The sequence below is a fragment of the Stegodyphus dumicola genome, chromosome X1 (assembly GCF_044657685.1).
Source record: "Stegodyphus dumicola isolate Sdum_Otavi_A_Nest chromosome X1, ASM4465768v1".
Taxonomy (NCBI): domain Eukaryota; kingdom Metazoa; phylum Arthropoda; class Arachnida; order Araneae; family Eresidae; genus Stegodyphus; species Stegodyphus dumicola.
In genome coordinates this window covers 38,677,580-38,692,448 of record NC_140780.1, presented here as the reverse complement: position 1 = coordinate 38,692,448, position 14,869 = coordinate 38,677,580, and the positions used below count along the sequence as shown (strand labels likewise).

Sequence of the window (14,869 nt, the reverse complement as noted above, 5' to 3'; positions counted from 1 at the left end):
CAGTCTCAAAGATATAAATAATTTCATCATTCATATATCCTACATTTCGTAAGAGATGTCCAAACGTAGGCTTACGTAATCATAGCGCTCTTCTAATAAACATGTGATGTTCGTTTCTGTTTTTTTTTTTTTTTTTTTTTTTTTGAGTATTTAAAAATCCGCTCTTCAGCATGCTTAATGTGAACAATTACTGTATTTTAGTGCATCATCCTTTTCCATCAGGAAATTTTGTTGCTTGTGCGAACAACTAAGCTGACATTTTCTGAAATTCGGCGCCCTAGGTGGCTGCCTATGCTTGGAGCCGGACTTGACTGCATGCTGCCCATCGTGGTAACAAACAATTTAGAACTCTGCCAATAGCGTTATCTAGATGTTTATTAGTCTCATTTAATTCTGGCTGATTTGAGGAAACTTGGTGATAAAAAACATATAATTTATCGAAAAATATTTCAAAATGATACATTTCAGTTATGCTTTTTATTGAATCTTCTAAAGATATGTTGTAATTTTCATAAATATGAGTATATTTAAAATGTGTGTATATATTACCTTATTAAAAACAATAATTTTATTTGTTTACATATGTTTTAGAAAGAACTAAATAACCGATCATCTGCGTGGGAACGTTTAAAGAGAGAAAAGGATATTATGTTCTTGACTGCTTTAATGTGGAGCTGGATTGAACATTTGAAGGTAAATATATGTTTGAAACTGACTTCAAATTTTAATTGCTTTCATATGCTGCAAATTTTTGGAAATCAAAATTCAAAATGTACTGAATGTTACTTTATTAATAGAAAATCGTATTTTTTTTTTTTTTTTTTATTTCAACTAAACATTTTTTCAGGAACCAATATTATCAAAACATGATCTTACCTACATTGTCATTAGAGCAGAGAAGCCAGTAGATGCTTTAGTTCGACTAGATAAAGTAAGTAGTAAAAAATGTGTTTAATTCTATAAATCTATCTCTTTATCTATTAATTTACTCAGAAAAGGAAAAGTCGTAAGAGGTGATCGGGAAGTAGTGTAGCAGGTTTTTTAATATCTATAACTATTGATATTCCGCTGACCAAAAAATATTGACACACACTCGTTATTTTGTCTCCTGCCCCAGATCCTATGTTCGAGGATATAAATTAGTGTCCACAATTTAGAAAAGGACGGGTTAAAATATATTATTGTCTTTTACATAAATGCGCTATGTTGTTAACACATAATACAGAGTATGTCAGTAAAGTTCTATTTGGCATTACACATTTATTGGAAGGAATCGGATAAAAAGTAAATTTTTCAGAAAACAAGGAGCAGAACAATGATAGCATGGTTGAACAAGACATAAACGTATAGAAAAGGAGCTTACTAGAGCTTCCCTTTTGGAGATAACTCCTCATTAAAATGCACTGCTGGCCATTAAAGTTGCTACGCCACGGAAGAAAGCAGATAATAAAATCTTATTTATTGTACATATACAATATAATGGATATTAATATGTATAACGGGCATAGCAGGGATCTAATACAATATAACAATCAAAACAGAGTGGAAAACATGAATAAATTTGCAGCTGATTTGCAGCACACAGCGTGCATATTTCAGTACACTGTGAAGCCTCATCTGGCAGCAACAATGGCTATAATCTGGATGGGCATCGAATTAAGTTGAGCTTGGATGACAGATACGGGTACTTCATTCCATGCGGCATCAGTCCTATTTCAGAGTTTATGAATCGTAGTAGCTGGCAAGTGGAGGCATACTAGTCTCACGGCAACTCATGAATAGATGTTGTCAATGGGTAAGAGATCTGGAGAACGCGATGGTCAGGGCAACAGTCGATTCTTTCAAATAATATTGCAATTCATTGCTTCGTTGAGGATACATTTTGCTTCTTCCCTTCGATAATTGTACATGAGCTACTTAATTGGTTTCTAGAGTTTGGTCTTCTTAGGTAGTATAAAATTAAACCAAAATTCTGCGACAAAAAAAGACAAGCTGTAAATTCTTACTATGTCTTGTAAGTACCACAGAGACAGAGAAAGGGTGTAAAGGACCTTTTTATTAACTCAGATAAAGTTAAATAGTGGGCACAAACTCGTGCTTACAAAAGTCAACAATTATGGTTTCAATTAAAGATAATAGATGAACTAAAATTAATTAACCTAAGTACAGCCTAATGTTTTCCCAATTCCAATAACACGTAAGCTGGCTCTGACCTAAGTCGGAGTAAACAAGCCTAATAGCAAGAATAACTCATCGCCGCAGAATACTAATCGCGAGAGAATGAAAATTTAGCAACGTGACCCTCAAGCAGGCAGAACACACTCTGAATTTACCCTCTAAATCCTTCCTTTAAATGCATCTACTTTTTTTTTTAATCTAATATGAATATCGCGCGAGCTAGAAATTTATATTCCGGTAGGAAAACAGAAACGATATCGATAGGAAAGCAATTTAACATAAAATAACTGGCTAAAGAACTTGAATGATAATTCTACAAATTAATTAAAATGAGAATCTTTAATTAATTTTTAACATTTACCTTATTCAAAGCATTAATAATAAGAACTTTGTACTAACTTTAAAAAGTAAAGGTTTTGGCCTGTGCTGACCCTGGCAACCGTCGAACACCCTCTGTATCGAGAAAGGTCGGGATAGCATAGGCAGTATGTGATTGTGATAAGTTGGCGTGACGCTAGCAGATAGCACACAACCACGGGCCTTCACACTTCAGAAATATAACGGGAGCTGTACACATTACCAGCTATACGAACAACAGGTGACTGGAATGTGTACCTAATGGCACCACATAACAGCACGCCAGGTGCTGTGCCCGTATGATGATGACAAATGCAAGCTGACAACTTTTGTTCTCCTGGTAGCCGCCATACATGGATACGTCGATCATGATGCTGTACGTAGAACCAGGATTCATCTGAAACGACGACGAGGTGCCACTGCTCCATTCAGTGTCTTCGTTCGCCTCACCACTGTAAATCTGCCAGTCTTTGCTGCAACGTCAAGGGAAGCCGCAGCAATAGTTGCCGTGCTAACACAGTTCCGTCTTGCTGCTGATGTGTTCCCACTGTCTTTGTCGACACGTTTCGTCCTGCACACGAGCCAAGTCCCTGAATCAGAGTTCGTGACGTGGTTGTACGATCGCGCACGGCCATGAGGACGACATGTCTGTCTTATCCATTATTAGTGGCCCGAGGCCGTTGAGATCTTTGGCGTTCAGTATGGCCGTCCTGAAGCCATTAGTTCCAAATTTGCCTGACAATCATAGGATCCCTAACAACATGAGCAGCAATGTCAACAAACCGCTGCTCAGATAGGCCATAACCCTGTTGCAGTCGAATTTCGACGAGGGCTGGTAGGAGCATCTCTTTCTTACTCGTGGCACAGAATGACCTCACAAACAACCAACATCTAAATGCGATTTTCAAATGAAAAACCCGCTGCACAATCTTGCTATTGATAAACAATACAAATGGCGTTAATTATACTTACTTTGCGCACATGCGCTGAAATGCTAATCATTTGCATATCATAGCATGTAGCAATTTTAATTGTCAGTACTGCAGATGAGAAAGACAGCTAGAAAAGATTCGTAAATCTTCGATCTCCCTTCCATTCTGACTGTGAAGAATAGACGATCCATTTCAGTTGGCGACGAAATTGAGGATACAGCAGTGTTATGATAAATAGCAACGCTATATCATTGTTTGTTGCATACTGCCTGCATGGTGTACCAATTTCAATGGTCAGCAATGTGTGTAGGCATTTTTCTTACGCCCCTTCCCGTGTCGCTTACATTTCATTGATTTACCATAAATAATTTCTACTTCTTGAAGATGAGATTTCATCTTCAAATTATCAATAAACCATTGAAAGCGTTACAAGCTAGCTTCAAAAATAGGACATATCTAATTCGCATCAAATATTTTGCCTATTTTTTAACTCAGGGATGTCAAACTCATAGGTACACTTGGGCCAAACAAACAAGGTTTAACTTTAGGCGGGCCGAAAAAAAAAAAGAAAAAAAAAATCAATATTCATAGAAACGTAGATTTATTTCGAATAATACAATAATAAACATATATATATATTTATATAGAAAAGAACAAGAAAAATTTAATGTTTACGTCCTGATACTTGACATCTCTTCTCTGCTATTATCTTTCCTATTTCGGGAGAAATTTTGTTTGCAGTGATAACTTTCAACGCTGACCCAAGGTGAGCATCATTAATACGGTTTCTAATAGGAGACTTATTACCTTTCATGACTGAAAATAACTGCTCGCACCGATAAGTGCTACCAAACATGGAAATAATTTCATATGCGAATTTTCGAGTATTTTCAAACCTGGCTGGTAAATATTTGTAAAATTCAGGCACGCCCACTTCAATGAATTTTGCTTTCAAATTTGAGTTGCATTGAATCTCGATCACCTCCATTTGCATATGGCTGGGTACTGAGTCAATACTTATTGAGAAAATCGAAGAAAACAAAAAAAAAACAAAAATTGTCTTCTAGGGAACTAAAATCATTAAACCTCGTTTCAAATCCAGTTGTTAAATTTGAAATTTTTTCTGCGTATTTTTGATACGAACAAGTGTATCATCTAAACTTGATTTGTTCATGCTGCACGTCGGGAAGTGCGTCAAATCTTCATTTTTAAGTTGTTTTTCCCAAAGAACTAGTTGACATTTGAATGCTTTAATTATGTAAAACATGTTCGTAATGATATGATCTTTTCCTTGTAACGATAAATTTAAATCGGTTAAGTGTTTGGTTAGATCAACCAAGAAAGATAAATCTTGTATCCATATTGGATCGTAAAACAAACTTACGTCTTGATTTTTCGTTTTTAAAAACTGACATATTTCTTCTTTCAAATCCCAGAATTGTTTGAGAATCTTGGAGCAAGATAACCAACGGCAAGATAACGATTTTGCTTTGATCTGATCACTTAAATTCGCGGCTAAATAAGTAACTCTTTCCGCAACTGTATTTCGAGACAATGAAATTGATTGAAAAGCCTTCACATTTCCAGGACAAACAATTTCTCCAGCTTTCATTAGGCATTCCTTGATGAAATCACCGTCAGTAAAAGGCTTCGAATGTTTAGCTATCAACTCGGACAAGACGTAGCTTGCATGTACCGCCGCTTCACTTTCTTGCAATACTTTGCTAAACATGGACTGTTGCTTTTTCACTCCTAACTTGAGCTCTTTCAACTTTTCTTTTCTCATTAATCCTTCGTAATTGTTATATTTCGATTTGTGTTGTTCGTAATGACGTTTAATATTATATAACTTTGGCACATTAATAGTATTATTACATATCAAGCAGATTATTTTATCTTTTATTTCACAGCAAAAATATTCTAATTCCCATTTTACTTGGAATATTCTATGTTCGTCAGCGATTTTTCGTTTAATTTTACTACCACTTGGTTTTGATATAGACATACTGAATACAAAGGGCTGGAATAAACACGGTTAACGTTAAAAAGTTAACAAAAATGTATTCTTTCCACAAGAGATAAATCAAAATGCTGAAATATTTCTTCAAAAATATTCTAACAATATCACAAAATGTCAAACGTTTAGCAAAAATCAATTCAAAACAGAGAAACTAATTCTATCTCACAGCGAAATCGCTACAAATCAATCACAGCATTAAGTAAACAAACAGTTCGCTAGAACTACAGCTACTACTGAGATGAGTTGTTTGTTCTCGGCTTTTATAAGCTTTATAATTAATTTCTCGAATATACTGGAAACATCTATAAATATCTGGATTTTTGTGGATGGCAACAGCAATTACGAGATATTTATTTATTAGGTATTAAATGCACGCGCTGTTCTATTTTTAACCTTCCAACGCAGCTGTCTTTTCAAAAATCGTCTGCGTTGCTAAGGCAACATGAAGCAAATCTAATTACAATTCTAAATAAAAAAAACTAACTAAATAAATAACTATGAAATCCGTAACAATATGAATTAAGTAATAATTAATAATAAAGCAAAGTGCATGCATATGCATGCACCAATATATCGTACCAAACTATGATTGGAAAACTGAGACCATGAGTTCGGCCACATTCGGCTATCGGGGGATGCGTACAAGTTCTGAGTGCACGTGTCCCCCAAAAGCCGAAGGTAGCTGAACGCAAGCTACTCACACACATTTGTAATTTAAGTAGTGTGTGTGTCAGCTCGCTGTGAGTAATCTAACAACACTGAATAAATTATCGTTAATTACTTAGCAGTAAACATTTCATTTTTTTCTTCGTCGATATGTTATTTTATTATTGTATATTATTATTTGCCGATATATTGGCCGGGCCGCAAAAATATTTGTTGTGGGCCGCATGCGGCCCGCGAGTTTGACATCCTTTTTTTAACTGATGCAGTATTAGAAGTAACGGAAAAGACTGGTATGAAGCAGCCAAAAAACTTTCATCCTGTATTATGCTAATATGTATTTATGATTAAAAATACCTCCTAATAAATTCCATTCCTGCTATTTCATATAGTCTTACCTAACATCAGAACAGTTATTTCAACTGACTTACCGAATTCGGTGAATAAATGTAAATGACCAATAAACTGGCAACCTTTTTGGTCTTAAAATTGAAGGGTTTTACTGGAGTTATATTTGTGTCTGTTAAAGTACAGCTCCATTTTCTCATTTCGATGAAAGCGCAGCTTATATTTTTATGGTTACTGCTTCTACAATTGGGTAAAACCCATAACAGCACCATATTCTTTAAATATCTACACTCATGTCCATAAATTAAGGATAATGCAAAATCAGGCAAAGGAAGAGTTAGAAGCAAAACAAATTTGACTTATTTGTAAAGCTTATTTATTAAACAAAAGGTAAAGAGCAAAAAAAGAAGCTATATGTTTGATATTATTAAAAAAATTAGCGATTTTTTCTCCCTGGAGCAAATTAAAAAAAAAAAAAAAACCTATTTACAAAAAAACAATATTACATGGTTGGTATGATTGTTAATACATTATATGTCTCCCAGACGATGCAATACAGTCCGTACAACGCCTAGGCATGCTGAGTATCAAATTATCGATCTGATCTTGAGGGATATTACACCACTCAAAAAGCAATGCTCTCCGAAATTCCGGTAGACATGTAGGAGGAGGTTGACGGGCTGCAACTCGTCGGCCAAGCATGTCCCACACGTGCTCTACTGGATTCAAGTCCGTTGAGAATGCTGGCCAGTCCATACGGGTGATATCCTCCGATTGAAGGCATTCGCTTACGACGTTTGCATATGGTGAGGACGGGCGTTGTCATCCATAAACACAAATTGTGCGCCCATGGCGCCCCGAAACAAACGTACATGTTGTTCCAGAATGACGTCCCGATAGATTTTTCTTGTTATGGTTCCAATTTGAAAATGCAGGTCAGTTCTGGAACCCAGAATAATTCCATCCCAAACGAGCACTCCTGCACCACCGTAACGCTATCGTTCAATGATGTTTTCTTGGTGGTAACGGGTACCTGGAGCTCTCCATATGAAAGCCCGGCGAGAATCAGACTGCAAGCTAAACCTGGACTCGTCGGAAAACATCACACAAGCCCACTGTTGCGGTGTCCACAATGCATCTCTCTACTCCAGGCTAACCGCAGGCGACAGTGAGTTGCAGTAAGTGGAACGCATCTGACAGGTCTACGAGCATATAGAGCAATCTGCCCTAAGTGTCTGTACACGGTCTGCCTTGAAATTGTCGTACCAGTGGCTGAACAGAGCTGACGAGACAAGTCTGAGGCTGTGCTCCGCCTGTTTCTTTTGGCAGTAACTGCCAAATACCGGTCCTCATTCGGCGTTGTAACTCTGGGGCGACCTGTGCTGTAACGTCTACTCACATTACCATCATCTTGGACTCGTTGCCAAAGCCTGGAGATGACACTCTGGGCAATTTCATGTTCGTCTGATACTTTTCCAGTTGGGTACGCCCACATTCCAGACGGCCGATAATTCTACCACGTAAAAAATCATCCAAATGCGTCCTTTGTGTCCTAACTATTCAGTTATTGCACTGAAATGCTTATAAAGCGCCTGCGAACAATTTTAGTTCTTTGCCTGTATTCCTTATATATCACTCTCTTACACTCTCGTCATTGTGACGTACCATCGGTGTCATCTGGTTACTTCCTGAAATTTGCATATGATTCTTGAAGATGTGCGTAGTGATTTTACAGGTGATATATTTATTTTAGTGTTCGATTTCCGCGACTCCGAATTATCCTTAATTTATGAACATGAGTGTATTTTAAGTTCTATAATATAAAATTTTATTGAAATACGAGAATTTCCATGGACTTTCACATATCTGAAAGTTCGTTTCGTGACTTTTGAATGATTTAATTTTTTTAAAGTGAAAGCGAAGGTTACTTACTATTATAAGAAGTTGGTGTATACCAAAAGTTGTCGTACGTTATTTAAAAATTGATTTGGATTCTTAGTCTGGATAATTTTCCTCTTCCCAGATATAAATCATTGTTTTGAAATGCTTATTCTTCTTCTAACAAGTTCTTTCTTCATAATGAAATGAGCTCCCGATTATTTACTCTAATTAATGGATGGATATGCATGGACATCCGAAAACACGGGGAATCCAAAAACAGCACAGTAAAATTGTAAAAATTATACTATTTAGAGGCTCTAAATGAATGACATACAGAGTATGTCTAAAATTAAATTAATTTAAAATAATAAAATTTATACAGGTTTTTAACTTTTCTTCTGAAAAAAAATTATATTACTTTTTTTTTTTTTTACTCTAAAACTTAGACATTATTTCAGAAATCATGGCAAAAACTGCGGTACATCACTAAATGTGAACTCAGTTTATTCACCCATACATCAACTATTTCTTTGCCTACCGTGGCTACTTTTGTTATTTTACCTTCATTTTACAATATTTTACCATTTCGCGTTCTCTCTTGACCTACTGTATCAAAAATGTTTTGGACTTGTAAAATTCTTGAGTCATCATAGTTTTTGTCTTCCTTCATCCGTACTTTCGCGTTTTCTTTACTTACATTTTCAGTCCCTTGAACACCAGAAATGATTCCGGCGAGGATCCATATTTTTACTTTATTATTTGCAGACCATTTCTACTTTGTAGTATCAATGATCGGCTCCCCCAATAGTGAATAAGCGTTAATTTTTTAACTTCCTGACAAACCTCAATAATCAGTTTCACTACCGTAAAAATTGCAAATTGTCACAAATTTTTCATCTTCTTTAACTGCTAGTCAAATAACTTTCCTGTGGAACGGAGGCAGGTATAATCCGCAACACTGATAATCGGGAGTTCAAGTGTACCAAAATGTACTTGAGTCTTTCTTTTGATTCCAATTTCATCATTCCCTTTGTTTCGAGATCCAAGAGTTCACCTTTACGCAAATAGATCATCCTCACTATCACATGTCAGAAGAATTTAGAAGGAAAAAGTTGAGAATTTTCCTCCTTTTTAATTTTCGCAAAGCAGAAATAATTCTTAAAGAAACTTCGCAGTTTTTCAAAAATCCTCATTTATTGTTTTCTCTAAAGACAGTTAATGATCATTATCATTCTCATCGGGAAAAATTTGTAGCACTAAGAAGTTGAAAAGCGGGCTGATTCCAGCCTTCTTTGGTACACAGCAGTTTTGCTAAAACTTGAAACTTTTCTCTTGACGTTTTTTTTCTTTCCACTGGACTTTTTAATGACATTTTTTTTTCATATAAGTCTGCTTAAAACTGAGTATGGATGCACATTTTTAATGGGTGTTATATACTTTGAAACAACTACACAGGTTATGAGAGTAGTATGATTACAGAAGATTATGGCAGATAACAACAATTTCGGATGGCTGTAATTATATAAGACTGTGAAACATGGATTTTTGGTGATAATCAGCATACGTGCTTCTATAGCATATTCTAGATATTTCAGTCAATTACTACTTTAACACGACTTTGGCTTCACTTCTTTCTTCCTAGCGTTCTCTACCTTAATGAATTAGCTAAATGATACCCTTACGAGACCCCACATCAACTTTGGCTATTGTGTCTACTGTTTGCTATATTAGAAAGCAAATCATTTCGCATCATGAACGAAACCAATTTAATTGTAATGTGTTGCATATGGAAAAAGCTCGCTTAGAAAACTTGCCATATTTATCTTCAACTAATCCATTATTTTTTATATCTGATAGAAAATCAGTAGAATATACGAGCTTCGGAGGAATGAGCTAGAGGCATCTTTATTCATTTTGTTTCAATCAAGAAATCCTTAAGATTAAATAACACATTTTTTCTCTGCTAAAACTAATGTAAAAATAAATGCTAGAGGAACATAAATTTCTTTTTTTCCACTTTAAGTCCTTATTATCTACCAGAAATTTTAGTGTCTATTTATATTTCTTTTCTACGTGAAGCTACTTATGTAAAAACATCTTTCTCTTGCAGGGCACTCGATATACAACAGAGTACCTAATCCGGTTCATAGCCCGTTTGGTGCCAAATTCGAGCAACATAGTTGATGATTTGTTAAGAAGGCTTGTAGCTTCATTAACACATCAATGTCTTGGAATTAAAGGAGCTTTGTGTCCTGCTGGAGCAAAATGGCCTAAGATGCGAGAAGGAACGTGCAGGCACTTGATGATGTTTGTTCATGGGCTTTATGATGTAGTGACCGGTTTACATAACAAGTCTGATGATACATCTAAGGAAGACAATCATCCCAGTAGTGCAAGGTCAAGCGGTAACATGAATACTAACAAATTTAGTCGAGTTGCTGGAAGAGCGTACTTAGGATTGAACTTGATGGTTAAAGCTATTGGTAAACCAACTAATCATTGACATTTTCATATAATGTGATGAAACAGCTCAACTATACTGCATGCTTGTAATGGGTATTGCATTATGCTTCCTGGGTCTACTGATAAGAAATTACATATAGTGTGGTTTCATTGACACATATGTAATGTGTGTGTAAATGAATGAATGATCTGTAACGCAACAGTGGTATAGGTAGTTGCATTGATGAAAATGAAATATGCTTCCAATGAGAGACTGTTAGCGAAAGAAATGAAAGTGTTATCTGTCTAAAACAGCACTCAATGAAGATTGCTTCTTATTATGTAATTTTCACTCCAAACAAATATTAGTACAAATCTTTTAACACACACGGTTTCTTCTCTGTTTATCTGTGTACCGAACAATACAGAGATAAAAAGAGAATTATAGATATATATATATAAACATACTTATAACAGTTTTAAGTTTTGCTTTAGAATTTAATACCTTTTTTTTTTCTTTTTTTCTTTTTTTTTTTTTTTTTTTTTTTTCAATTTTAGGGCTATATTGGCCTTATGTTTCATTACTTCCATCACGGTATTTAATTTAGCTCGCCTTAGGCTGATTTTCAGTGAAAGAGAATTCTTTCCCTTTCTAAAAACTTAACACAATATGTCAGCACTTCATTAAGCAAATATTTTTCTAACTTATTTTTTAATACTTTTTTTCACTTCATCATGAATGTTAACTAGGCTTCCATGCTGTAATTTATGCCATTATACTTACTAGCTATATTCTAAGGAAATCCAAAGAGGGAATTTTTTTAAATATAGAAATATATTAAGAAGAAGTGAATATGGATGTTCCAATATTTTATAAAATGTAGATATGTCAATCTAAATTTTCTTTATTCTAAACATCAGAATAAAAATCCTTATAAGAGCATGAAACTAATTTTATGAGCATAAAAGTTTCAAGTTCTATACAAAATAGTTTTAATAATAAAGCTATAAATAATGAGGTAGACTATTTTCTTCGAGATTATTATTTTAAACATATTTTAAGCCGATGTAATGGAAATTTGAATCAAAGTATTGTTTGAAACTTGTAAATGTATGCTTTAAATAATTTTCTCAGGTATTTAAATCTTCCTCTAATCTTCTAATTCACAATTTTCATTTTATGTCTGCACATTTAATACTGTACATAAGTGCCTTTATTAGCTTCAATAAAAATTTAATATGTTTTTGATTCTTCTCTTGTTTAGTTTCTTATTTTTTAAATGAAAATTGATTTATTAATGCAAGGCTACCGTGTTCAGTGGAAACAAAACTTATCATTCAGCTAGATGGTTAGATTAGGTTATATTATTCGAATATGGCACAGTACGAAAGGACTATCTGCCTGAGAAGAGAGGTGCCTTTGCGAAGAACTTTAAGGGAAACTGTCTCCTTTCAGCTGTTACACATGGGGAAAACCAACCATGCAGCCACCCATTAACCCAGGTTGAACTACCAGCATTCAGCAGTAAAAACTTAGCTCTTTTGGCAGCCATTCTCCAAAATGATTCGCAAAACAGAGTTATCTCTTTATGAAAATACAAATTCTCTCTTTATGAAACTTTCTCAGAATGCAACTATTTTGAAAAATTCAGCAGCAGTCAATTTTCTTTTTTACATAATTATGCGCTGTGCTCTTGTTTTTCTTGGCATAATGAGATTTAAATTTATATTTATAAGACTATCAAACGCTTGCTAAGAACTTCAGTCGCAAGCGAAGAATTTTCAATTAATGACCTTTTCAGAATAACCGCTGCTATATCTAGTATCTGGTAACAAAAACACAGTATTTATTCCATAGTAGCGTGCTTTGAATATAAACATTAATACAGTGTTACTGTGGCTTAATAAAAGGAAATAATTGAATATTTCTCTTAAGCCACAGTAGCATACTACTGGGTATCCAACTCGAAAGGGCTCCGGGAAAAGAGTGATGAAAAGAAAGAAAGGAAAAAAAAAAAATCTGAAATGTTTTAGATTCTAAATTGCATCCAAAGGGGCACTTTTTTTTAACGTTTTGTGTGTTACCTTTATTTATTAAATATCAAGTTCTTTGCACTTAAACCATAAACTTAGTTCAACAGCAATGTTGCAAAATAATTTTAAAATGAGCATATCTTTAAAATTTCCGATACTCAGTTCGATGCGCTAGAGATAAAAAGGTTCCCCCCCCCCCGTAGAGTGTTGCCATTGCTCGCTTTTAAATCGTTGAGTTTATTGCCCAAAAATTCGTTAAAGTTTTACAAAATATGAAATCGATAATAAAATAAATTCTAGATTTCAAATTTGTGATTTCAGATGCCTATATTCGCAGTAGGATTACGTCATTCAAAATTGGATGGCTCTAGATACCGTTGTTTTATCACAATGCGAGAAATGTACATACATTTATGCAGATTTTTCATTATTTAATTTCTTCAAATATAATGCAGGACTGTGCAGTATATAATGTGCAAATATAATGCAGGATTTTGTGGCAACAATTTGAAAAGTGAACCGATATTTATAGGAGTGCGACGCAAAATGCCAAAACAAAAGTATTGGACTAACAAGAGGAAATGTAACCAGATTTTTTATATTACATATCTTTATGTTTGAAGTGAAAGTGCCTTACAAAAGGTGCTGGAAGTGATCTCCCCTCTCACCTGTACACACAGTTCAACACGGCTAACAGTTCATACAGCAACACACGCATGCTCGCGTATGTTGCTGCCAGAGTATGGGGCATCACTGCCTGGATTTCACGGCAGATGTTCTGACGTAATTCGTCGATGGTACATGATCTGTGCTTGTACACATTACCTTTAAGGAGACCCATAGAACAATGTCAAAGGGGATCAAGTCTGGAAAAATGATTCCACCACAGTCATACTCGCTACAGACGTGACATGCTCGAAATAATGATTTAAGTAAAATTAACTTTGTTACTCATTCCTCAAAATTACGGGTCGGGTAAGAATACGCCTGTCTTTGGGAAAAGCCTTGGACATACATGAAAAGAGAACGATTTTCCCATCTCAGTTCTTAATTTTGATTGAGAATATTTCGAATGACAGAAAATCCATCAATCTAGTACTCCTTTTTCCCTCCCATCAACCTCTCCTGAGAATCTACTTAAGCAGGCACATTAAATACACATAGGTGTTTCTTAATCTCCTGGTAACATTTTCTAAAATAAAAAAAGATGATGCTTCACACAACGTTGGGAAAAAGTCAGACTCGAATTTTGATAAGAGAAAAAGACTCCAGTGCTATGACTGTGGATCTTTTGACCATCTATGTCCTCAGTGCCCTAATCTTAAAACTCAAAAGGCTGACTTGCATCGAATAAGCGGGAAATCAGAAAAAGAATCTGTTAGATTCCCATACATTATATGGGAGAGTAAATGGGTTTGAAATACCCATTCTAAGAGATAGAAGCAACGGTAGATATTATTTGTCAGAAATATATAGACAGAGATAGAATGAAGGGAGAACATGTATGGGTTCGACATTTGCTGGATGATCATATGACTTGTTTATCTGTTGTTGAAGAAGATATTTAATGAGGTTTGGGCACAGTAACTACCAAATACCAAAGCAGCTGTTATAGGATACAACTTAGATCTAGGACTCCATATCTTAGGCAATCAAGCAGTGGCTCTTCTCAGAAAAATTATTCTTCGAATGTCAGAAATGTTAGTGTTGTGATTAGTCGATCTTAAGCTCGACAATTTAAGTGAGACGAATCAAAATTCAGAACAAAATGAGTCAGAAGTGGAAGAGGAGAAGGATGCTTATCAGAGGTCTGAAAACAGAGATAGTGCCTCCTGTCAACTTTTGTGTCCCCACAAGTCCTGCGATTTAAATAGACCCAAGTACTTTTATAGCTGAAAAAAAAAAAAAAAAAAGTAAGGAACTTGCCCCTTTATTAGAATTAGTAAAAAGCGGAAGACAGATTAAGGGATTAAAAATGAGATTTCAGTAAAGAAGAGAATAAGTAAGTTAGGAG

General features: G+C 35.0%; 1 protein-coding gene across 2 annotated transcripts in view; it reads left to right on the top strand.

The window, feature by feature from the left end:
• Nucleotides 1-12,005, top strand: part of LOC118183905 (protein tyrosine phosphatase domain-containing protein 1-like) — a 162,407-nt gene extending 150,402 nt beyond the window's left edge. For both annotated transcript variants that reach the window (XM_035353513.2, XM_035353512.2), the window contains 3 exons: nt 592-693; nt 848-931; nt 10,490-12,005. In XM_035353513.2, coding sequence (XP_035209404.1) covers nt 592-693; nt 848-931; nt 10,490-10,882 — 579 coding nt within the window. In that variant the 3' untranslated portion in view covers nt 10,883-12,005. The remainder of the gene's footprint in view (nt 1-591; nt 694-847; nt 932-10,489) is intronic.
• Nucleotides 12,006-14,869: the final 2,864 nt, after the last annotated feature.